The 22,377-nt window shown below is 51.1% G+C and overlaps 1 protein-coding gene across 4 annotated transcripts in view; it reads left to right on the forward strand.

The window, feature by feature from the left end:
* Positions 1 to 22,377, forward strand: part of CPNE2 (copine 2) — a 40,585-nt gene that overhangs the window by 12,208 nt on the left and 6,000 nt on the right. For all 4 annotated transcript variants that reach the window (XM_057376355.1, XM_057376357.1, XM_057376354.1 and 1 more), the window contains exons 3-12: positions 4,032 to 4,211; positions 6,719 to 6,793; positions 9,440 to 9,511; positions 13,005 to 13,088; positions 14,297 to 14,386; positions 14,619 to 14,717; positions 15,488 to 15,574; positions 15,750 to 15,809; positions 18,016 to 18,149; positions 18,787 to 18,841. In XM_057376355.1, coding sequence (XP_057232338.1) covers positions 4,032 to 4,211; positions 6,719 to 6,793; positions 9,440 to 9,511; positions 13,005 to 13,088; positions 14,297 to 14,386; positions 14,619 to 14,717; positions 15,488 to 15,574; positions 15,750 to 15,809; positions 18,016 to 18,149; positions 18,787 to 18,841 — 936 coding nt within the window. The remainder of the gene's footprint in view (positions 1 to 4,031; positions 4,212 to 6,718; positions 6,794 to 9,439; positions 9,512 to 13,004; positions 13,089 to 14,296; positions 14,387 to 14,618; positions 14,718 to 15,487; positions 15,575 to 15,749; positions 15,810 to 18,015; positions 18,150 to 18,786; positions 18,842 to 22,377) is intronic.

A 22,377-nucleotide genomic window follows, 5' to 3' on the forward strand; every position in this document is an offset into this window, starting at 1 on the left:
GCTGATGCCAGCAGGAAGATTTCTGCTCTCTGTTCTTTCTAGCTGTCACATTTGTTCCCAAATACAATTATTTTGTCTCGCTGAGCTTAATAGGAATTAAAAAAAAAAATCTTTGTGAATCAGCCTTGGAGGGGTGGAGGAGGGAGAGAGGGACAATAAACCACAGGCTGGGAGGGGAAGATGGGCGATGTTCAGATGTTGTGCCCGGTGATGTCATCGCACAGGAGCCATGAAAGGCTGACCTGTGGTGCCAGGAACAGGGACAAGGGACACATGACTCAGCCCTGCAGCTGCCTTTGTGCCACTGAGTCATCCAGGCTGTCCTGCACCTTCAGCGTGAGCTSCCTGTGACACTTCAGAGAGCATCTCCCTGTGTTGGAGCATGAAACATCTCTGTGTACTGAGGTTGCTCCAACCTACCCCGCTCTGGACCCTGGAAGGCTCTCCAGCTGCATTCACTGAGCACAAGGGCTGTTGTGGAGATCATTTCCCAGTTTTCTGCTTTATTTGCAGAATTGTAGAATCATGGGATGATCATCTTAAAGATCATCTCGTTCCTACCCCTCTGCCATGGACTTTTCTTTAAGCCTCATCCAGTCTTGAACACTTCCAGGGACGGAGCAGCAACAAATTCTCTGGACAACCTGTGCCAGTGCCTTGCCACCCTCACAGTGAAGAATTTCTTCTGAATATCTAATCTAAACCTTCTCTTTGTTAGTTTGAAGCCATTGTCCCCTGTCCTGTCACTCCATGCCCTTGTCCAAAGTCCCTCTCCAGCTCTCTTGGAGCCCTTTCAGGTATTCTGAGGTCTCCYCAGAGCCTTCTCTCCTCCAGGCTGAACAATCCCAAGTCTCTCAGCCTTTCCTCATAGGAGTGGTGCTCCATCCCTCTAATTGTCTTTGTGGCCCTTTGAGATTCTTATCCAAACACATTTCTTTAATTAGCCTGGCTGCCTTTTAAAAACCCTTGTGCTTTTCCTGCTCTTGGGTGGCAAAAGCACCTCTGCTCTTTCCAGGGACCACAGATCTGTGAGTTTTGGGGTGAAGGGGATGGCAGGAGATGGTGGCAGGGGAGGGTTGGTGTGTGAAGAGGCCTAATATGTGATGGTCACTGGCATGGTGAACAAAACCTTGTGCAGTTGTCAGCTGGGGCTTGGGATGTTTTTGTGCTTCACACTGGCACTGGGTAGGAGATTAAACTGTTGAATCTGAGTGTTGAAGGAAGCCACATCATCCCTAAGGTTACCTCAAGCTGGCTGGGATTTCCATACCCTTCCTTTGGCCACTTCTTCCAGAGCCGAGCTGGAGATGGGACCTCGAGTTATCACCTTCAAACTGGAGTCTGGCAGCGAAAKAACTGGTTTCCCTTGGTCCCTGGCTTCCCAGTAGTTCAAACAACATGGAAGAACCTAAAACCCATCTCTGCAGCCTGTGCAGTCTCATCTCCCATGCCTGCAGGGGGGTTTGCATGTGTTGTGCTGCTGAAATACAGCAGAGCTGTGGATGCCTCCTGGTCCATGGCATCCCCGAGCAGATGCTTGGCTCCTCCGGTACGGGATGGCAGCACAGAGGGCAGGATCTGCGTGAAGCTGTGTGGCCCTGGCCTGCTCACAGCCCACTGGTGTTGATGGATTTGACTCCCCAGAGCGCAGCAGGTGGCTATTCTGGGAACACAGCATTTACTTTAGTCGTTTCTTGGCAATTAAGACAGACTAAGCGAGCAATTTCAAAAAAACCCTGCGATCGTTGGGTGTATATATAGCAAACTCACCACATTTCCACCGAGCCCCTCCAAAACCTGCCTTCTGTGCTGAATGAGTTTCTTTGGGACTAAGGTATGTGTTTGCTTGCTTTTTTTTTTTTTTTTTTTTTCTGCTCTGCTTATTCCTGGCTCAGCAGCTCTGGCAGACGTCCTGCCGTCCCACAGCCCGGTGCTGCCCAGGGATGCCAGGATGGGGCTGCTTTCCAGAGAGCTCCTGTCCTGGGAGAGGGAGAGGAAGAGCTCCTGCCCTGGGAGAGGGAGAGGGAGACTCCTGCCCTGGGAGAGGGAGAGGGAGACTCCTGCCCTTGGAGCTGGGATGCACAGGCAGCTCAGCCCTGCCCAGATCTGGGTCTCCTGGCTGCAGGAGAAGGTGGAATGCAGTCCTTTGTGCTGTCCCACAGGCAGATGGGATGGTTTTTTCCTGACACTGAGGGCAGCAGATTTGATGAAATCGCCCTGAAGAGCGCCTGCCTTTCCTTCTCTTTTCACAGTCCCTGTTGGCACGTCCTGGGGTAACAGGGTGAGGTGGCAAAATGCCAATGCTACCATAGCACCTTCCACTAGMTCAGGTAGCTCAGAGCCCCATCCAGCCTGGCCTTGAACACTTCCAGGGATGGGGCAGCCACAKCTTCTCTGGATAATCTGTGCCAGTGACTCACCAGCCTCATAGGCAAGGATTTCTTCTGAATATCTAATYTRAYCCTGCCCTCTGTCAGTTTGAAACCATTSYCCCTTGTCCTGTYACTCCAGACCTTYRTCCAAAGTCCTTCTCCAGCTCTTTTTGACCCCTTTACGTTCTGGAGGTCTCCCTGGACCCTTCTGCTGTCCAGGCTGAACAGTAATATCAATGTGATACCAACTGCTGCTCTCCTGACAAAGCTCCTGCTTGCTTTGCATGCTGGAGGATTTTTTCCCCCCAGCTGTGGGTGTTTCTTGTYCAGCTCTCAGGCTCTGCTGCCCATGCCCTTCCTGCCCCTTTCAGCTCTATAAGGGTATTTTGCATGTTGGGCTCCAAAATTGCCATTTTCTTGTGTGTTTTGGGCTGCCTGGGGGAGGATTATGGCTCCTGATGTTGGAGTGCAGACCTTCCCTGTCCATCGACTTCCAGAAATGAATACACCAGCTTTTCTCAGCCCCATTTTCCCAGTTTCCCCAGTTTCTAAAACTTTGGCCAGAACTGTGGAGTTTTGTCTTTGTACAAGCTCATGATGAGATTCCAGCTGGTGCTGCCAGCCCTCCTGCAGTGTGAGTTATGGGGTCTGGGACCAAAGTTCCATAACTGGAGGGCAGCATCCTGGGATCTCCATTGTGACTGCCATCAGTTGGTTTTTTTTTTTGTTCAATTGGGTTTGTTTTTTTTTTTTTGGTTTTTTTTTTTTTTTTTGGTGTTTTTTTGGTTTTTTTTTTTTTTTTGCTTTTTGCTCACACAAGGCTTTCTGTCCACCTGTGCCACGCTGTGCCATAAACCCACATTTCCACCAGCTGCCTGCCAGGTTTCCTCTGCTGCTGTTGCTGCTCTGGGCTGTGGGATGCTGTGAGTGCTGTGGTGCTTCCCCTTAACAGCGAGTTCCTCACATGCCTTCCAGTTTCCATCACCTTCTCTGTTCCTGCCCCTCCAATCCATCAGGAATTCATTGCTTCCAGCCTGACACAAGCTCAGGGTGACAGTGTCTGTTGCAGTCTTGTCTCTGAGCCCTTCCTGCTTCTTGTTTCTACTAATGCTTGATGAAATCTATAAAAAAACGGACTGTAGTGATCCTTTTTTATTTTTTTTATGGAAGGCTAATAAAGGAGAAACCACATGSATGTTTTGGTTTGAGGTCTAGAGGGGAATTCTAGAGAGCTGCTGCTCTGGCTCATGACACTTCTTGTTCTGCTTGTCCTTGTGCTGGCTGCACACCCTGAAAGAAACAATTTTGGCACTGCAGCTGTGAGGGTCTGTTTGAGGATCAGAGGGGTGTGAGAGCCTCAGCTCCTGGGAGAGCAGGGCTTAGGAGCAAATGAAGCAATTCTGSCTTCAGTGAGCCCCAGGTCCGTGCTGAGCCTTGGCTGGTGGGCACTTCCATGCTGGCTGTAGGATGGGCTGTCCAGCCCTGTGTACCCCATCCTGGGGGAGGCAGCTCTGCATGAAATGCCACTGCATGTTTGGATGGATCCCAGCTTGTGCACCTGGGTGTCACAGCCTGTGTTTGGGGACAGATAAACAGTCCCACRTGTGCCCCGTGTGCTCATTCTGATGCCTGAATGCCTCTTTTATTTTTCCTTTGCAGCTGGACAGGACAGAGACAGCCGTGAACAACCTCAACCCAGCTTTTGCCAAGAAGTTCATCATTGACTACCACTTTGAAGAGGTGCAGAAGCTCAAGTTTGCCCTGTTTGACCAGGACAAGTCGAGCACGCAGCTGTATGAGCATGATTTCCTGGGCGAGTTCTCCTGCACGCTGGGCACGGTGAGATTTATCTGCTCTCCCTGCAGCAGAGGGACCCCAAAACACTCRGACCATTGGGGTGTGGTGGGATTACAGCTGCTCTTCTTACCACTGCAAAGCTCTCTGGCTCTTTCCTGGAAAGGCACATTTAATGTGTTTGTCACACTCCAGCTGTTGAGGCTGAGCTGTTCCCCATCAGGCTGCTGTCTGTTCCTTCAGGTCTAAGCTGATCATGGTGTGGGTTTCTTCTGTCAGGAGGCATCAGCTGAGGGCTTTTGGAGGTGCCTGTATCTCACCGTGGGTGACTGTGAGGGTCCTGATGACCAGTTGGGTTTGCGCTTGGGAAACCTCCAGATATTTAAAGTTAGGATGCATTGCAGTCTGCCTTTCTGTCTCARTTTGGTTTTTCTCTTTCTGAAAGCTTTGCCCGTTGCTGTTGTGTAGCAAAACATCCCTCCTGCTTGAGCCTGTTGGTTCTGGAATGTGTCTTCTGCTCTTCCTGTGGAAAAGCTTTCAGGACACAATGAGATTTATAAGTTCTTGGAAAGTCTTTTCATTCATGAGCCCAGACCCTGTTAGAAGCTGGCAGCTGCATTCTCCAGATGTCTTTGTCCTCTGTCTCAGAAGAGGGAATGAGGGGGATTTTTGCCGTTCTGAGGGCTGCTGTGGTACCTGGCACAAACACAGAGGGTGGGAGAAGCTGCTGCTGTTTGCTCAGTGCTGGGAACGGGGAGGARGGAGGTGCTGTGGTGGGTGGGTCAGCATGGGGAGCCAGCCCAAGGTGCTCAGGGAGGCTCATGAGCACCATTGCTTTGTCACACAGACTGCAGCGTGGCACTGCCCGTGGCTTTATCACCCCCAGCTCGAGAGCGTGATGCGGTACAAGAGCACTGACATTTACAGAGCCTGAAGTTTAATGGCTGGAATTTTGGGAGTGCTCTGTGATGAGCTAATTCTGYTCCTGCAGAAGTCAAGAGGCAGTGCAGGCAGCAGCCCTGGGCTGTGTGCAGTGGGTCAGCCCAAAGCCACCCTTCACCTTTCGTTCTGCTGCTGCTCCAGTGTGGGGCAGCTCAGCAAGGGCTGCTTGTGAGAACTTGAGCTCTGTGTGTGCCCAATTTTTGCAGCAGTTCCCATGTCAGCTTCTCGGTGACATTGAGTCCACAGCAAGACACCAGCTTGGAATGGAGGARTCCTTTAATTTCCCTTTTTTCCCTGAAATCCTGTTAACCTCCTCTCCCTGTGGCCAGCATGAGCTTGCAGCCCAATTGTGGAGCAGAGGTGGCCTGGAGGGGTGGCACATGTGCAAGGGTGAGGAGAGGGRTGAACCCAAGTGGCTGGGGGTTTGTGGGTTCAGCCACCCTGCTGTAGGTTTCCTGCTGGCTGGAATTTGCCTGCTGAGATGTTTCCATAAACTCTCACAGAGCAGCTGTGGGCAGCAACAACTGCGCAGTGAGAATCTGACTTTTCAATTCTGAGTTTGCACCAGAGCTTTGTCAGATTAGCTGGATTGCTTAGGACAGCTAATGAGGTCTGTAGTAGGATTTAAAAGGACATTGGATCATTCACAGGCCTGTAATGACCTCTGTGGCCAAAGGAAATGCAGCAGGGATCAGACTCTGAGCTGGAAGGTGCCCATGGTTTCTGCTATGGAGGTTTGGTTTCACATGGTTTCTGTGAGGAGCTTTGTCCTGCCTGTACAAAGATCTGGTGATCTGTACACTGCCTGGTGATTCCTGTGGATCAAAGGCACTGGGACTTGACTGGTTCCTCACAACTGGAAAGGGGTTTGGCTTTGAAATTGCCAGAATCACAGAATGGTTTGGGCTGAAAGGGACCTTTAAAGCTCATCTGGTCTCGAAGGGGACCCACTAGATATGGGATCAGGGCTCAGGTAGTTCCAGCAGGCTGCTGRATCTCCATGTGGGCATCTGCAGCTCATAAAGACAAATTGCAGATTCCCCAGATTTGAAGAAGACTGAAACTCACTGAGCTGGGACAAATCTCAGGGGTTTAATTCATCTCCCAGTTCATTCTGTCTGTCCTCTTACAAACCAGGGAGAACACGCCTTTGGGGTTGCTGACCCTGCACAGCGGGTCCAGAATGATGCTGGGGGAGAGCATCCAGCTTGTGATCAGGATCCACCCATGGAAACGTGGCCTGCAAGCAGGGTGCTGGCAGGAATCCTGTTAAAAGTGTGGAAAAATGGGGTTTGAGGGATTGAGTGCTGATTTTACAGGGAGCAAATTGCAGCAGCAATGTCTGTGTGAGGTCCCACTGACCTCCTCCCCTAAAGAGCTGTCCCTGGGTTCAGTGGGAGGTGGTGTTTCATCCTCCTGTGCCATCACYCCATGGCTGGGCTGTCAGTGGTGACATTCCCACTTTCACAGTCACCCCTGGGCACAGTGCCTTTCTTCTACTAYTGCAAATGTTTAATCTGAATTAACTAACGTGAGCAATGATCAGTTGCTYATGAGTCTGCTTTTGATCACTTGTACAATCATGGTTTTATTGTCTTTGGCTTCTCCAGATCGTCTCCAGCAAGAAAATAACACGGACCCTCCTTCTGGGGAATGGCAAGCCGGCTGGGAAGGGGATGATAACGGTGGGTTTGCTCCTTTGGATTACTGCTGAGTGTGTGAGGGTGGATGGGGACAATGCAGGACACTCACATGGGCTCCAAGAGATTGGGGTGTTCCTTCTGAATATTTTTCTCTTCACCTCCTGTTTTCCTGGCCACTTTGGTCTGTTTGTAGTTCAGTTTATTTGGGACAGGGACAGTTTTGCCCGGTGTCTGTCTGGTGCTTAGCACAGTGGGTCTTCTGCTTCAGTCTCAGAAATAAAAAAGACCACAGTCTGGAGAATTACAAAGCAAATCTGTGCTGCTGTTTGTTATCTGGTCCAAGGAGCCTGCTCCTCTGTGGTGCAGCAACAGGTGAGAGGGCTCATTCCTTTCCCAGGGACCGGTGATTTTGTTTGTRGGATGAGGATGTGCCATGGCAACAACTCTCATAGCAACAGCCTCTGATTCTGATGCAGACCCCTTCGGGCAGTGGCCTTCCTGCTGCGGATCTCTTTAGCAGTGTTTTTTTTTTAAAAAGAAGAGACTAAATTTAGGTGTGTTTCTGTTCTACCACGGCTCCCATCATTTTGGGATCTCTGCCGTGTTGTGGGTTTTGTGAGATGCGCAGCTGGGTTGGAAAGTTGTGGAAGGGAAGGCCAGTAAAGGGTTAAACTTATGTCAGGTTTGAAAGCACTGGAGAGGTTTAAAAGCCCAGGACTTGGTGCATCTCCACTGCTGTTGCTTTACAGGAAGATATTTTTCTCTCTTAATTGCCGCAGTTGGTGTTAAACTGCGAGAGGAAAAGCTGCAGTGAGGTTCCCAAACGGGGCTATTCCCAAGGCTCTCAACATCCCATCCCATGCTTGAGTGGGGAGAGCTGGAAAAGTTTCCAGTCAAGTTCAAAGGTTACATGCTTTAAAAAAAAATGAAGGTCCTGTTCTGTCACTAATGTGTCGTTAGACATYCAGGGGGCAGAGACATCTGCTTCTTTTTTCACAGCTGATACAATTTCCTGATCTGGGTTTTGTTTTTGTCATGGCCTGGACTCGGGGATGTGTGGGTTGTGTGTGGTGGACACCTTTCACTGCTGCTTGGCACAGTGCTGGAGCACAGGCTGTGGACATCACTGGAGGAGCAGGGAGTTTGGAGCCAAAACCTGACTTCCTCACCCTCATTCCCTTCAGTTTTGCCATTTTCTTAACTGAGATGCYACAAGAAGAACCTTGGCTGAATGGATGGGACTTTGTCCCCAGGTTTGAAGAGAGAAGATCCCAAAGCAAAACTCAGTTTGTAGAAATCAATCCCAAAATCTTGCTGCATGCCTCTGCTGGCACAGCAGTAGGGATGTTGTTGTTGTCTGTGCTGGCCAAGAGAAGATGCCACCAGCAGCCTGTGGCAGGGTGGCACAAGGACATTCCTGGCTTGTCTGCACAGCCTGGCCTTTACACAGCCTACAGTGAGCCCTGGAACGCTGGAWAGAACCTGGACACGCTTTTGTGGGGCTCAGGAAAGGGCAAATTTCATCCACTTCATCCACTTGGCTGCAGCTCCTCTTCCTCCTGCTGGTTTTGGCTGTTTCCACCCACCTGGGAGGAGGTGGGAGAGCAAACCAATGCCATGGCATGGCAATAGGGAACCTCTGTATGGAGCAGAGGGGAAAATWTGGGTTCATTTGCCATGAATGGATCCTCTATGGACCAAATGGCAAGGCTGGGAGGGTTTCCAGAATTTATGGCTCGTTCCCTCACCCAGCTGCCCAGGCAGAGGCAAAGCTGCATCTGTCTCCTCATCTCTTCCCACTCCCTGGCTCTCCTAAGTGCCAATAACCCTCTGATTGCTTGTTCTGTAGAAAATTGTCCCCTGGAGTTCTGCAATTTTTTCTAAAAGCCTTGGTGTAATGAGGCTGCATAACTTCAGTGCAGGACAGCCCCTTGTGAAAGCCAGCAAAAGCCATGCTTGGGACACTGCACAAGGACAATGCCCATGCTGTGCTTCTGGCTGTTCCTGTGCTGCCTTCTGCCCTGAGAGAAGGAGAATGCAGCTGGGAATGCTGGGGAACAGCTCAGCCCACCCCAAGAGATCAGAGGAAGGAGAGGTGGGGAGCAGATGCTTGGGCAGGGAAAAAAAAAAAAGGCAAGTGATTCAGAAAACGGCTTGTAATAAAAGTGAATAAATGCGGGGTTTTGTCATAAACATTCCCTTAAAATACCAAGAGACTGATTAGACCATATTCCAGACAAAACTGGCCCACTGGGGGCTGGCAGCCAAAGCCCTTCTGGAGCACGTGTGAATAAAGCCTGGAACTGAAGTGGTGTGGGCTGTGCTCCTGCCTGCTGTGGCTCCTCAGGGGCAATCAGGGGATCTTCATCCTTGAGGCTGCATCATCAGATGTTTTTGGGGACATGGCTCAAGTCCTGGGCTCCATCAGCATCTCCCCTAAGGGATGGGATGGCTGTGTTTTGGGATGTGGAGGATGAGGTGGCACATCTTGCTGGCAGGGGTTTATATGGTTTCTGCTTCCTCTTGGTGGGGTCCTTGGAGGTTTCTCCAGGTCCTGAACGAGCCYTGGTGCAGAAAAGCTGTGTGAGAACAAGTCCAGCRTRACACCCAARAAARKGRATGARWTTTTTWMCMRAWASYTWMWTTTTTTWATGCTGAAAATGAACGTGACCTTCCAATCTCTTTCAGATAGCTGCCCAGGAGCTCTCGGATAACAGGGTGATCACTCTGAGCATGGCTGGCCGAAAACTGGATAAAAAGGTGAGTGGAGCTGTGTCAGGGGAATGCAGTGTAAAGAAATCTCTGCTTTGGGTGTAACAGTGACAAAAAAGCAGTCCCACTGGAGAAAAAATCAGGGTGAAACTGGGTGAGACCTGCTGGCTGCTGGGTACAGCTGTGCCTCAGTTTCCCCGGCATTGGTTCTTTTGTCACACACSTGGAGATGGAAGGATCTGTGTGGCACAGGATCTGGGTATTACCCTGTCCCAGAGACAGCAGAGTCACTGCTTCAGGGGCAGCTGTTTGGGAATGCCTCCTGCCAGAGCTGGAACTTTTGGTGCCCCTTGACYCCATAACTCAGATGTGTGACAGCTCCTGGCTTGTCACCCTCAGCCCCTCTGGAAATGGTTCAAACTTCTGCYTCTGTACCAAACTGTAGGGCCTGTCTTCTCTGAGGGAGAAGTGTGAATCTCACAGAGCCAGGTAACACTCGAGCTTTGCTTTGGGTGTGAAGCAGAGGAAGCAGCGAGCCTTTCTGAACGGCATCTTCTGACCTTATTTACCAGGCAACCACAGCTATTCCTCTTGAACCAGTGCTGTTGCTAAGCAATGGATGGGAATATTATTTTTTCCTTCTTCCTAGTCTCTCCAGAGCTTGTGTTATTGGCAGGATGGCCCTCAGTTTCTTTGAAAACGGGGAGAAGCAAGCAGTCAGGCAGAAGGGTATTTGCTGGGGTGGAAGATGTTGTTTGTCCAGTCCCATTGTCCAGACTGAACGGATATCTGATTTATCCAAGYGTTTTTTCCCACCTTTTGGGAATAGCTGTTTTCTCACCTTTTTGCTTACATTGCCTACTGCAAGGAGCCGAGTGGCCCTGTTAAGAAATAACAAAGAACTCCATTTCTTCTGTAGGTGTCAGCAGAAAGATTGTGCTCAATGATGGCCTTCTGTCACCAAGAACTAACGAGGGTTTTTTTGCCAATTCCCATAGTGCAGGACAGAATTGCAGTGCTCGAAGTCCTGCTCATGGGCAAAGGATGCTCAGGTCACTTAATGCAAATTAAGCTGGTCCTTGAACAAGGAAATCGGGTGAAAACCAATAGTTTTGGGTCATTGTTGGTTATGGATGAAATGCAGCTGTGGGAGCTGGGTAAAATTTGTTTAAACTTAGGAMAGACAGTGAAAAAGTGGATAAGCAAAAAAAAAGCCCAGGGGTGAGGTTGCAGCCTGCAGCATTACACCCTCTGTACCACGCAGCACAAAGCTGGGGAGCATGGCTGGAGGCTCAGACATCACAGGACGGGATTGGGTCTCACAGAATTTTGTGCTGGGGTCACAGGATCATCCTCTGTGTACACATCGAGCCAAAGCTGTGAGCATCCTGTACTGGCAGCTGTGCCATGAACCCAGCCTCGAGCTGTGCTCAGCCCCTTCTGCTGTGGCTGCCCTGAGGCTGGGACCTCTCTGAGCTGCAGGCAGGACCTCCTCCCCGTCACAGATCCACTCTCTCCATCTGCAGCTCTCTACCTTGATTTAAATATTGAACCTGCAAAGCGGGAGCATTGTCAGCAGCAGATTCAGCCGGAGGCTCTTGTACCTTATGTCAGATCAGTTCTTGGGAGAGTTGTTGGAAGATAAAATACCTTGCAGAAGAGAAAATATTTCCTCCTGGGACCAACCATGTGAATCCCAGAGCTGTCTGTGCCASCACAGGGGTGGGGACAGCAGGTGATGCTTCAGCCTGGCTGGGGGATGAGTGCTGTGAGCTGTGGCACAGGGAGCTGTGACACAGGGAGCTGTGACAATCTGCTGGAAGCTCCAGCTCTGCCCTCCTCGTCCATGGGTGTGCAGAAACCTGTTGGGATCGTTTCATTCTTGGCCCAATCTGCAGATGGATCTGCTCTGCTGAGCTGCTTTGGTTGCTCAGTTCCCGTCTCCCGGGTTTGCAGGGGTGGGATTCGTGTGGGTTTGATGTTTTAAAATAGCAGCCCACAGTCTTGTGGCTTTGGAGGCATCTCCCACCCTGCTTTGAAGAGAACAAGGCTGACCAGACCTGCCAGCCAGGCTGCTGCAGGTGGGATGGCTGCAGCCGTCCTTCCCCGCTGCCCTCGGTGCCTCCAGCAGCCCACGCTGGGCTGGGGCTGACAAAGCTTGGCTTGGAGGTTAAGCCAGCACAGGCAGGGATGGGTACCCACCACAGGTTCTCTAATCCATCTGTGAAGCCTGGCAGTGCCAARCCCAGSTGGTGGGTGAGCAGGATCAGAGCTGTGCTATGACCGTAGTGCTGCAGAAGGAGCAACTTGGGTTTCCATCCTACAAACGTGTGAAAAAGGGTAGGGAAAAAATAACCTCATCTCACCAGAGAGCATCCCTGTGAGCCTTTATGGTCTGCTTCTCTGCCAGAAGAATTTTGACTGAAGCAGGTTGTAAGTGTCCCCAAGCCAAAACACTTTGCACTGATTTACTTTTCTGGCTGGCTTCAGAAACAGGATTTAGATAGAAATGTTGATGGCTTTTCTGCTGGGACATTACTAGAGCCCACTTGCATCCCAKCTGCCATCTGCTGGGCTGGCTGTGGACAGGAGATCCTGGGGTGCCCATGCTTCCTCCTCCTCCATGCACAGCCCCTCACATCCCCACTGCATCACTCAGAAGCCCAAAAAGCTCCTCTTCAAACCCATAAAAAGTTCCTCCAGCTCTTTGAAGAACTCAGACACCCACCTCCCTCTGGGAGGAAAACACAACTGAAATAACTCGAGTTCTCGATAAATTGTCTGGAATTTTTGGGACTTGATTACTTGTTAGCAACTTCTTGGGTTTTTTGGTTTTTTTTTTTTCTGAATGGGAATGAGGTTCTGCCTAGAGGAGCTGGAGTTTTCCCGTCGGTGCCGCCTCCCCGGGCTGCGGGTGCCGGCGCAGCCCCCGTGCCAGCTCCGAGCTGGGGGGTGTGTGTGGTGTGTGTGTACATATTCCTCCTGAAGCAGCAGCCCTTTGTCGGGGGATTATCTGAGGAGAGGCTGGCAGGGAAGGCAGCGCACACTGACTCAGGGCTGCGTATCTCRGAGGGTGTTACATGATCTCTGTCAACACCAGGGCAGCTCGCTCCTTAAAGATTTCCTCTGCTTGTTGCTTTACTGCTGTGTGTAGGAGGGTGGATTTTTCTTTTTTTTTTCCTTTCTCCCCCAAGACACTCATGCACTTCATAATTCTGTTTTTCCTTTGAAGCTTCGGATGTTTTCCCAAGCCCAAACGCAGCTGCCTCCCAGCTGGGGTTGTTTTCGGTGGTGTCTGTGTCCAGAGAGCTGTTGGGCACATGCTGGGGTGCCAACACACCCTCTGTGCCAAAATGTGGGAAATGGAGGGTGTTCTCATGAGCAGGACAGGGAGGTGGGCAGGGTGCTGCCTGTCTGACCCAGCCCCATGAGGACAGGGAGGGTGTCAGCAGAGAATTCATTGCCAGGGAAACGTCTCTCTTGGACCGACTGTTGCTGCTTGCACAGCACCGTGTAACTCACCCTGTTCTTCTCCCTCCAGGACCTTTTTGGGAAGTCAGACCCCTTCTTGGAGTTTTATAAGACAGGTGATGATGGGAAGTGGATGCTGGTTCACAGAACAGAGGTGAGTGAAACTCCAACCTGAGATGCTGAGATTCTTCCATCCTCCATCCTCACATCAGCTCCTCTCGCCCTTCATGGCATTATCCATCACCTGTAGAGCAGGGTGGGATCCAGGGATTTCAAAACCTTCCTGCTCTCTTCCTGGTGTCCATCTGAGGCTGCTGGACCCCAGCAGATGAAGCTTCACCAAGGCCAGCAAAGTCTTGAGGTCTTTTCTGTACTCTCTGCTGTATCTAGCATGCAGAGAGGGAGATGGTTTTGAAGCCCAGGATAATCTCTAGGCTCATCCTGGGCTTAGATTGAGCCTGGACCACTCTCCCTCCACTTRCAGGAGCATCAGGATGAGCTGTGACCTGGGGAGATGGTGGAGAGAAGTGGGGAARGGTTAAAATGAGCTTTTGCCAGCCCTTCATCTAAGCTGTGCTGTGGCTGCTACAGCTGCAAAGATCCAAGGTCCTCCACAGATATCCCCCATGTTTGCCTTGCACAGAGAAGSGTTAATTTGCTGCCTGTGCCTGACTTTCTTAACATCCACGTGAATCTCTCTTTGTGAGCACCACACCTTTGTGAAAGGAGATCTTTGCCTGCCCTGCAGGCASCTCCGATGTACACAGCATGTGCCTGGAGCCCGCTCCAGTTTGCTTAGGTTTCCACCAAGAGATTGCATTTTCTCAGGAAATGTCAAAAAGCATCAATTAATATTTCTCCAGCTCGGGCAGCAGATGTTGCACAAATGAGACAAGAGAGCTGGATGTGCCCTGGGCTGTTTTAACTTTGCAGGGYTGCAGCATCTCGGTGGGCAGAGCCCAGATGGATGCAGGCTGTGCTGGGGTGCTGGGAGGAGCAGGGAGCAGTGAATAAGGGGGTGAGCAGTGGGATGTGAAGGGCTGCTGGCCTGGAAGATGTGGGGTGAGTGGCTGTGCCCCTGCTCTGGGTATGGCTGTGCCCAGCGTGCCACAGCTGTTCTCTCAGGCAGTTTTGTTTAATTGCTCCCAGAGGTGGATAAATCACCCAAAGCAGTGAAAACAAACCTGCTGTACACGTGCTGCAGCCTGAGAAGGGGAAGCTGCTGTGTCTCAGGGAGGCAGGAGAGGGCTGGGACAGCTTGCCTGGCCTGGCTCATTGGGAACATGGCTCAGTGTCCCTGCTCTGTCCCCATCTCCCTGTGGATGTGCCCAATGTGACAGCGTCCCCCTGCTCCCACCCCAGGTGATCAAATACACCCTGGACCCTGTCTGGAAGCCGTTCACTGTGCCTTTGGTGTCACTGTGTGATGGAGATATGGAGAAGMTGATAAAGGTAACGGGGAGCCCTCTGCCTTTACTGTGGGGATCAGCCTTTGGGATTGACTGTTAAACATCTGAACCCCCGTGGGTGGCTGATTAAAAAAWACCCAAACCAATAAACSCTCCAAAAYAACCAAARCYACCTTRTTGAGGGTCTCCAGCAGRAGAAGTTGGGGACTTGAGCAGRTCTCCTTGCAGGAGATAGTTSSTGTGTCTGAGGMTGGTTTGTGCTCCTTCCTCCCCAGGTTGTGTGCTACGACTAYGACAGCGATGGGGGACACGACTTCATCGGCGAATTCCAGACCTCAGTGGCCAGGTTGTGTGAAGCCCAAGATGCCTCTCCTGTAAGTACTGACAAGGTTTTGGGGATGAATGAGGATGGGGCTCCTCAGGGCTGGCAATATTCACCTGTGCTGAGAAGGAGCCAAGTCTGAATTCCTTTCTCTTTTCACCTGCCCCATGGGTGACCCAGGCTGTGGTTGTAGCTAAAACATCTTAGCTAGAGAGAGAGCTGAGGCAGACTTTGCTGAAAATCAGGCTCTGCTGAGGTRTCTGAAGCAGCACCCATGATTTGGGGGTGCCCTGTGATTTGAGAGGCCAGRAGGGGAGGTGTGACTTGCTGCTGGGGCTGCATCTGCAGCAGGRGCAGCCTGGTCCCCAGGAGGGCAGGTCCTGTGCAATTCCACAYGGGTTTTGTGCCACAAGTGTCCCCATTTTCGTGTGAAGAGCTGGCCAAGACCCTCAGCAGTGCCTCCTGCCTGAAGGGGTGTTGTGAGGACCCCTGGATTGCAGGGCTTTGCACTGGGATTGCAGAGCAGGAGGAGATCTTGGCCAAGGCGTGGTGGGATGTGAAACACCGTGTGTGGTGCACTGAGATTCCTGGGGAAACTGAGGCACAAAGGCATGGATGTGCCCTGTCTAGGACTGCACAAGATGATGGTGCTAGAGGCAGGTGTTGAGCCCGTTTTTCCTCTGGATTTGCAATCTATAGCCTGGCAATAAAAYCKTSCTCTTCAGCACTGGAGRGAGGGTACCCACAGGACCYGGGCATCTGCAGCCACRTTGGCACAGCCCAGCACTGCTCTCACAGCAGGGTCTGTCTCGTGTGTTACAGCTCGAGCTGGAGTGCATCAACCCCAAAAAGCAAAAGAAGAAAAAGAATTACAAGAACTCCGGGATCGTCATTGTCAAGTCTTGCAAAGTGAGTGTGTCACTGAGATGTTTCCTTTCCTTTCCTGGCTAAACTTGGGTCTTCTCCAGCTGCCCCCATCCCTTCTGCCTCTGCCTTCCTTGTGTTTCCAAGGACAGGCCCTGCATAGCCTGAATTATGACAAAGATGACAATTGCTGAAACACTGCTTTTTGTTTTTCTTTTAGATAACCAGAGACTTCTCCTTCCTGGACTACATCCTGGGAGGCTGCCAGCTGATGTTCACTGTAAGGACTTTTGCCTCTCTTTGCCCAGCAATAGCAACACCCAGAACTGGGGAGGGAGGTTCTGTGTGAGATTTGGCACCAGCATGGGGTGACTTCCCATAACAGTGAGGAGTTGCCCTTTTTGCTGCTAAACCATGTGGGTTTGGGGATTCTGGGGATGCTCAGATACATCCAGTAGCATGAAGGGAGCTGGCTGGACTTTGGCTGAAGGCCAGACTTTCAAAAAGACCTTCTGACTCTTCACAAAATGTCACCAACTTCTTTCCCCATGTTAGGTTTTAACCACCCTAATTTTTTTAAAGAAGCTCTCCTTATTCTGAAGCCACGTGAAAGGCTTTGGGWTGTTAAAAAGATRTTTTTYTGCCTTTTTACTGGCATTTCCACCTTCTTTCAACCTGGACCACAGCTTGTCAGGAGTAAATAAGCACGATCACGACAATCCTGAGTGAAACAGCCACARTGCAGACGTGGGGTTCTCAATTTCTGCAAACTTTCCTGGTGCAGCATCCAGAGAGCTGCAGGCACTCGCAGTTAGTTCAGTTTGTATTTTGTTGTTTTATCTGAAAACATGATGGGGGAAGAGTAGGAGGAGGAGGAAGAGTTGCCATAGGAACAGCAATGATTGGGAGAGCTTTTTGTGTGCTGTTCTGCCTCTGTGTGCTTTGGTCTTGGTGCTGGAGAGTGACTAGAAGAGAAAATCRGGGAGTTCATTGGTAGTACAAAGCTCTTGCGTGAATTAGGTTTGAATGCAGAAATCTTCACCCCCTATCTGAAGATCTGCTGGGTATTGGAGGGCTCCTCCTCCTCCTCCTCCTCCCAAGGCACCTTTGGTCCAAAGGGTGTTTCCAAAGGGTGCAACTCTGCAGGAGCACCTGAGCTGGGAGCAGGATTCTGCACACACCCCTGTGCAATTTGGAATGGCCACTGCTGTCCTCCCCAGTGAGGAAAATGGTGGGGACAGAAGGCAGGACCCCCACTGAGCCCCCACCCCGTGCCTCAGTTTCCCTCTTGCTTTCTGGCCATGGTGTGCCACAGGTTTGGTGAGGCCATGCAGTTTGTTTGAGGAAGAAGCTGGGTTTTCATGGAGCCATAAGTCAGGTTTGGAAGGGACCTTCAAAAGTCATCTCATTCCACCCCATGCTACGGGCAGGGACACCTTCCACTGTCCCAGATTGTCCAGTTTCACCCACCCTTGAACACTCCCAGGGATGGGACAGCCACAGCTCCTCTGTGCCTCAGCACGCTCATGGTACAGCACTTCTCCCTTATCTGCAATCCAAACCTGCATCTCACAGTTTTAGAAATGCATCCCCTTGTCCTGCCATGCCTGTTTTACCAGCCCCCCTGGCACAGGGTGCTGGCACATCCTGTGCTGTGATGTCTTCTTGCCCCAGCCAGGCCAAGGTCCCTTCTCAGGCAAACTCCCATTTGTCCTCTCCCATCACGGATACGGAGCAAAATCTCCCTCAGAATCCCTGAGCTCGATTTAGCCCATGGAGTTATTTTGGGTTTTGCCTCTTTGCTAAGCAAACAAGTCAAATGCAGTCACGCCGCCCGTTTGCCTCTTCCCAACTCTTCCTTCCCAGTCAGATCAAATTGGGTGGCTCAGCATCTCTCCTCTTCTGGCCAGATTTATCTGGGTCTGAGATAGGCATTTCTACAAATGCCTTTAAATAGAAAGCCTAATTGAGGAGGGAGAAAGATGAGTGCCTTGCTGACAGAGTCCCCTGAGATCTCAGTGTATATTGGTCCCTGGGGAAGCCTGGTGAAGAGCAGATCTTCCTGCCTGCAGGGAAAGCTCTGCTCAGGATTGGGATTCTTTGGGCAAAGACCTTGAGATGCAAATACCCAGATGGCCCTGGCTGCCTTGGTGTCCATGGGGTTACTCAGTTCCTGTGCACCTGGGAGTTGAGCAGCACGAGTCCTGAGCCTGGAGGTGGTGGTGACTTTTTCCAGGAGTAGGGGCTTCTTGGAGACACCTTTTGTGATGCTCATTGATGAAAAGTGGAGGTGTAAGAGTGAATGACTTTGCCTAATGTAGTATTTAATCAGCTTTTTGCGGGGAAGGTGGAGAAATGGATTTTGTTAAACTTTTTCAGAGTTTGGGATTTGGGGTTTGAGGGAGCTGTGTGTGTGCCTCACAGGCTCGGTGGGCAGGTCTCTGGGCTTACAGAGGATGGATTTATGCATCTCTCTCGTCCTCCAGGTTGGGATTGACTTCACAGCTTCCAACGGGAACCCCCAAGAACCCTCCTCTTTGCACTACATCAACCCCTTGGGGACAAACGAGTACTTGTCGGCCATCTGGGCTGTGGGCCAGATCATCCAGGACTATGACTCGTAAGCACCGTGTTCTTCTGCCACCACCCCTGTTTGGCTGCCCAAGAGGCTGCATCTGCCAAGGGGTGCATCTGCCTTGATCCAGGGCTCAGTAATCCCTTAAGGGTGTTAAWTACCATAAACACATTGGGATGTGGGAGGAGGGGGTTGGGAGAGGCTTCTTCCTCTCCCCCTATTGCTGCTGTGGAGAGGAAGGAGTTTTAGCAGAGGTGGAACATGCCCTGCTGGGGGTAGGTGTCCTCAGCCCGCTGTTTACTGCCAGAGCTGTGACCCCAGACTGCCTCGTTCCTCAGACAATACCAGAAAAATACCATCTCAGCCTGACAGAGAAAACAAAACACAAGTCTGTTGCTCTCACTGTGATGGCTTTTGTGACCAAAATGGATTGTTCGATTTCTAAAATCTCCAGGGTTACATGCCTGCAAGGGACGCGTGTGTTTGGCCAAGAGGATGCTCCTGGTCTCTATGGGAAACAGAGCAAAGCTGGACTCTTTTTTTTCTCTAAAGATCAAATTTGAGGGGGAATATCTATTCTGTGTTCAGCTCCCATTTAAAGGCRCTGTGTGTTTTGGGAGAAGCTGTGCAAGCCCGCTTTGTGTGTGTCAATACACCCATATGTTTCCATTCTTCTCTTCAGGGACAAGATGTTTCCTGCTCTGGGGTTCGGTGCCCAGCTCCCGCCAGACTGGAAGGTGAAGTGCTGTGACCACCTGAGTGCTGGAGATGGGTTTGTCCTGATAYTGCCTGGGAGGGAGCAGAGCTGCTGGGTTTTGGTCAGGGAAAGGCTGCTGGGGAGAGGGGAATGGGCAGATGTGGAATCTCAGCTGGTGAGGTGGGCAATGGGGCAGGGATGGGGCACGAGCATCCCGTTCCTTCATTCTACACTGTCAGGAAAGCAGCAGCTCCCTGGCATTAATGGGCAGAGCCAGGCTTTGATTCATTTTCCTGGCAGAAGGCAGGAACAATGCTGGGGAAGGGAAGAGGCCTCTGGATGAATGTGTCAGACAGCAGCTAGGTCTGGAAAGGGGCTGGGAGCTGGGGAGCCTTGGTGTGATGCTGCACAGGCAGAGCCTGCAAGGACTGAAGCAGAGGAGCTTTCCCAAAAATCCACCTCGATCTTTGGTTAGGGTTAGGCACTGGTCCTGCAAGGGCTGAGCTGCACATCCTGCCCATCTGGAGGGCAGGGAATGGGGCTGTTCCTGCAGCCTGGCTGGCAGATGGGGAGCATCCTCTCACAGCTCAGACAATGTGCTGGGACACCACCATCATTAATTGCTGGCTGGGTCTCTTGGCTGCTCTGTGCTCACGCCCTCTATGTGCATTTTCTTTCTGCTCGCTGGTTTTGAGGCGTTCCCAGCTTCAGGCTGGGGTTGAATCTCAGCGAGCCCTTTGTGTTCTGTGGGAGGGGAGCTGTGCTCTGGGCTGAGCACAGCGGGGCACAGAAGTCATGAGCAGCTGGGAACAGGGCTGGGAAGCTGATCCCTGCCAGCCCTCGTGGCTGGGGATGTCCTGCCCGCTCCGGCTTTGTGCTTTTCTCTGCTCACCCACCAGCCAGAATTCATATGACTCAAGTGGGAGCTCTCACTGTTTGCCAGCCACAAGGAGATCCCTCCATGTGCACTTTGGAGCTGATTCATCCTCCTTGGCCTGCAAATGTCTCTGGTCTGTCACTTTATCACTTTGGTAGGGAAAATCTAGGTAGRCAGTTTCCAAGGTCTAAGAGCCAGCTGCTGCCAGGGGTTTGGTACTTGGGGAGAASAATGGGAATGGCAAATGTTGTAGGGATGGAAAGGGCACAGCAGCTCGGTATTGTCATGAGAGCATCCTGTCCTGCCCAGTGCCCATGGGAARGGCATTGCTGGGCTGGAAACAGCCCTTCTGGCAAGGCTGGAGGTGGGTCCTGGGTTGAGGATGTTGGCTGGGGGCTCTGCACGTGCCTCCTGCAGCCTCCTGTGGGCCTGTAGGTGCTCTGTAAAAAACTCCCAGAAAAAAACACTTTGTTTTTTGCCAGAATGATTTCTAATCCCAAGCAAACCYCATTGGGGAGCAGCTTCTCCCTCCCACATGCTTGGCCCATGCCTACAGGTGACCCATGACCCATCAGTGGGGCCATCCCTGGGGCTTCATCTCTCCCCAGCTCACTTTGAGCATCACTGGCTCCACTCACCCATTAAGAGATTTTTTTTGACCATTGAGGCTCGCTGGGTAATTTCAAAGCCAGAGCAGCAGCTTTTCATGAAAACCCGTGCCCTGTGTGGTGGTGGTGGAGAGAAAGCAGGGACCCATGGACCCAGGTGAAGATTGCCAAGAGATACAAGTGGTGTAAACGGTGCTTTGTGCTCCCGTTGCCATGGCTCCCCCAACGCTTCCCGGGCGCCCGGCGGAGCGAGATGTTTTGCACACAAAAGTCTCGTTGGAAATGTCAAAGAACATCTTGCCGTGTAACAGCTCTGTAGAGAGCCTCGAGTGGTTTCCTAGTAGGGAACAGGAGAGGGGAGCAGATGGGTTGTGGTTTCTGGGGGATGAGCAAAGGCAAGGCAGCAGCGGAGAGGGTTGGATTCTTAATGCTGGAGCCCCACAGGTCACCTGGGTTTGGGAGATGGGGTCAGCCAAAGGAAGCCCCAAGGCTTCCCATCCTTTTGCCTTTTATGTATTTATATAGGGAAACTGAGTCATGGCAGGGGTGGGATTCCTTGGGGGGTGGCAGAGAACCATCTGTGATGTTGGTGGTACCCTTTGGGGTGGTTTCAAAGTTTCTCCCTGTGAGTTACTGGGGAATGGGATACCTGTAAGTGCTCCATRTACATTTAACTGGACTCCACATAAATTGATTTCAAAAAGCAAGCTGAATAGGGAATGAGATCCTTTCTTTTATATTTTTCTTTTTGCTATTTTGAAGCCCTCCTGTTGATTTTTTTTAGCAGATATATACAGATATATAAATGTATATATGTAAAATTCATAGAAACTCCAGAGGAGATTTTTCAACACTTCTGCCACGTAGGGGTTCTGCTCTGTAGACAGTGAGGAACATAGCTTCAAAACACTTCATCGCTTCTTAAAAGAAAGAGAAACCCCTCTTTTGCACTGCAAAACATAGAAATATTTCTGCCTGCTTTGTCTATAAATACTTGTGGCAGAATTTTGAACATGTGAAAAAAAAAAAAAAAGGAAGCAAGCCCATTATAACCACAAATCAATTGGATTTGGTTCTATTGCCCGAATGCAAGGTTTCTGTGGGAAGGGGTGCACACAGAACACAGCCCTGCACTCAGATTGTCTCCAACCCATGGGCTGGGAGTGTCACTGGTGGTGTGACCTGAGGGACCTGAGCAGGCTGTGGCCAGTCACTGGTCCGGCAACCCATCAACTTCTCAGCATGGGGAAGACTTTTGGTCAACTTTACTTTTGTTTGGTTGCTATTTCCCACCCCACAGCCTCTTGTAAAAATAATTTCTGCTGCTTTGGACACAATGCCCAGCTTAATTGGAAAGTCTGAATCAGACGCGTGTTGTGTTTGCAGCCTGGGAGGACTCGGCCTTCAGACGATGCTCAGAGGACACTGGCTTTGCCAGCGTTGGGAATGTGCGTGTCCCGAAGCAATTCCCTTGCTGAAAGCTCAGCAAACCTCCACCCTTCCGAGAGGGAGACAATATCCTTGTTTTGTAACGCTGGCACGAACTGGGTGGGAGTTTTTTGTTTYAGAGTCCTTGAGCTGGTGACCTGAAAGCCAAAATCACCCCTTCTGCTTTCAGAGGTGCTGGAAGAGGCAGCTGCACATCCTTGGTGCTCCTGAGAGTCTGTTTGCTTTTTGAAGTGCCTAAAGGGCAGTGAGCAGAGTGAGGAATGTCTAACCCTGCTCATCTGGTGGCTGTTCCACGAGCAGGCTTTTGCCCACACCAGTACTGGTGAGGTTCATACAGGAAACTGGGAGCCCTCTTTTGCAGCCTTTGCTGGCAGAGATGAGCTCAAAGCAGCTGCAGTCCAATGCAACAGGCCAGGGATCGAGGTGTGAGGGCTTCTGCTCTTGCCAGTGACCCTCAAGACCTTCCTGCAAGACCATCTCAGCTGGAAAGGAGCTGGTGGAGAAGCTGAAGAGTCTTGGATGTGCTGTGGTGGAGGGATGGGTTCATGGGCAATGAAAACCAGCCCAGACTGTGCTGGGACTCGTGTCCATCACACTCAGGCATTCACATCACCCCTCCCACGCTGCCTTTCACCCTCATGC

Source organism: Malurus melanocephalus, unplaced genomic scaffold (genome assembly GCF_030028575.1).
Source record: "Malurus melanocephalus ecotype Western Australia unplaced genomic scaffold, MMel_1.1 scaffold_278, whole genome shotgun sequence".
Taxonomy (NCBI): domain Eukaryota; kingdom Metazoa; phylum Chordata; class Aves; order Passeriformes; family Maluridae; genus Malurus; species Malurus melanocephalus.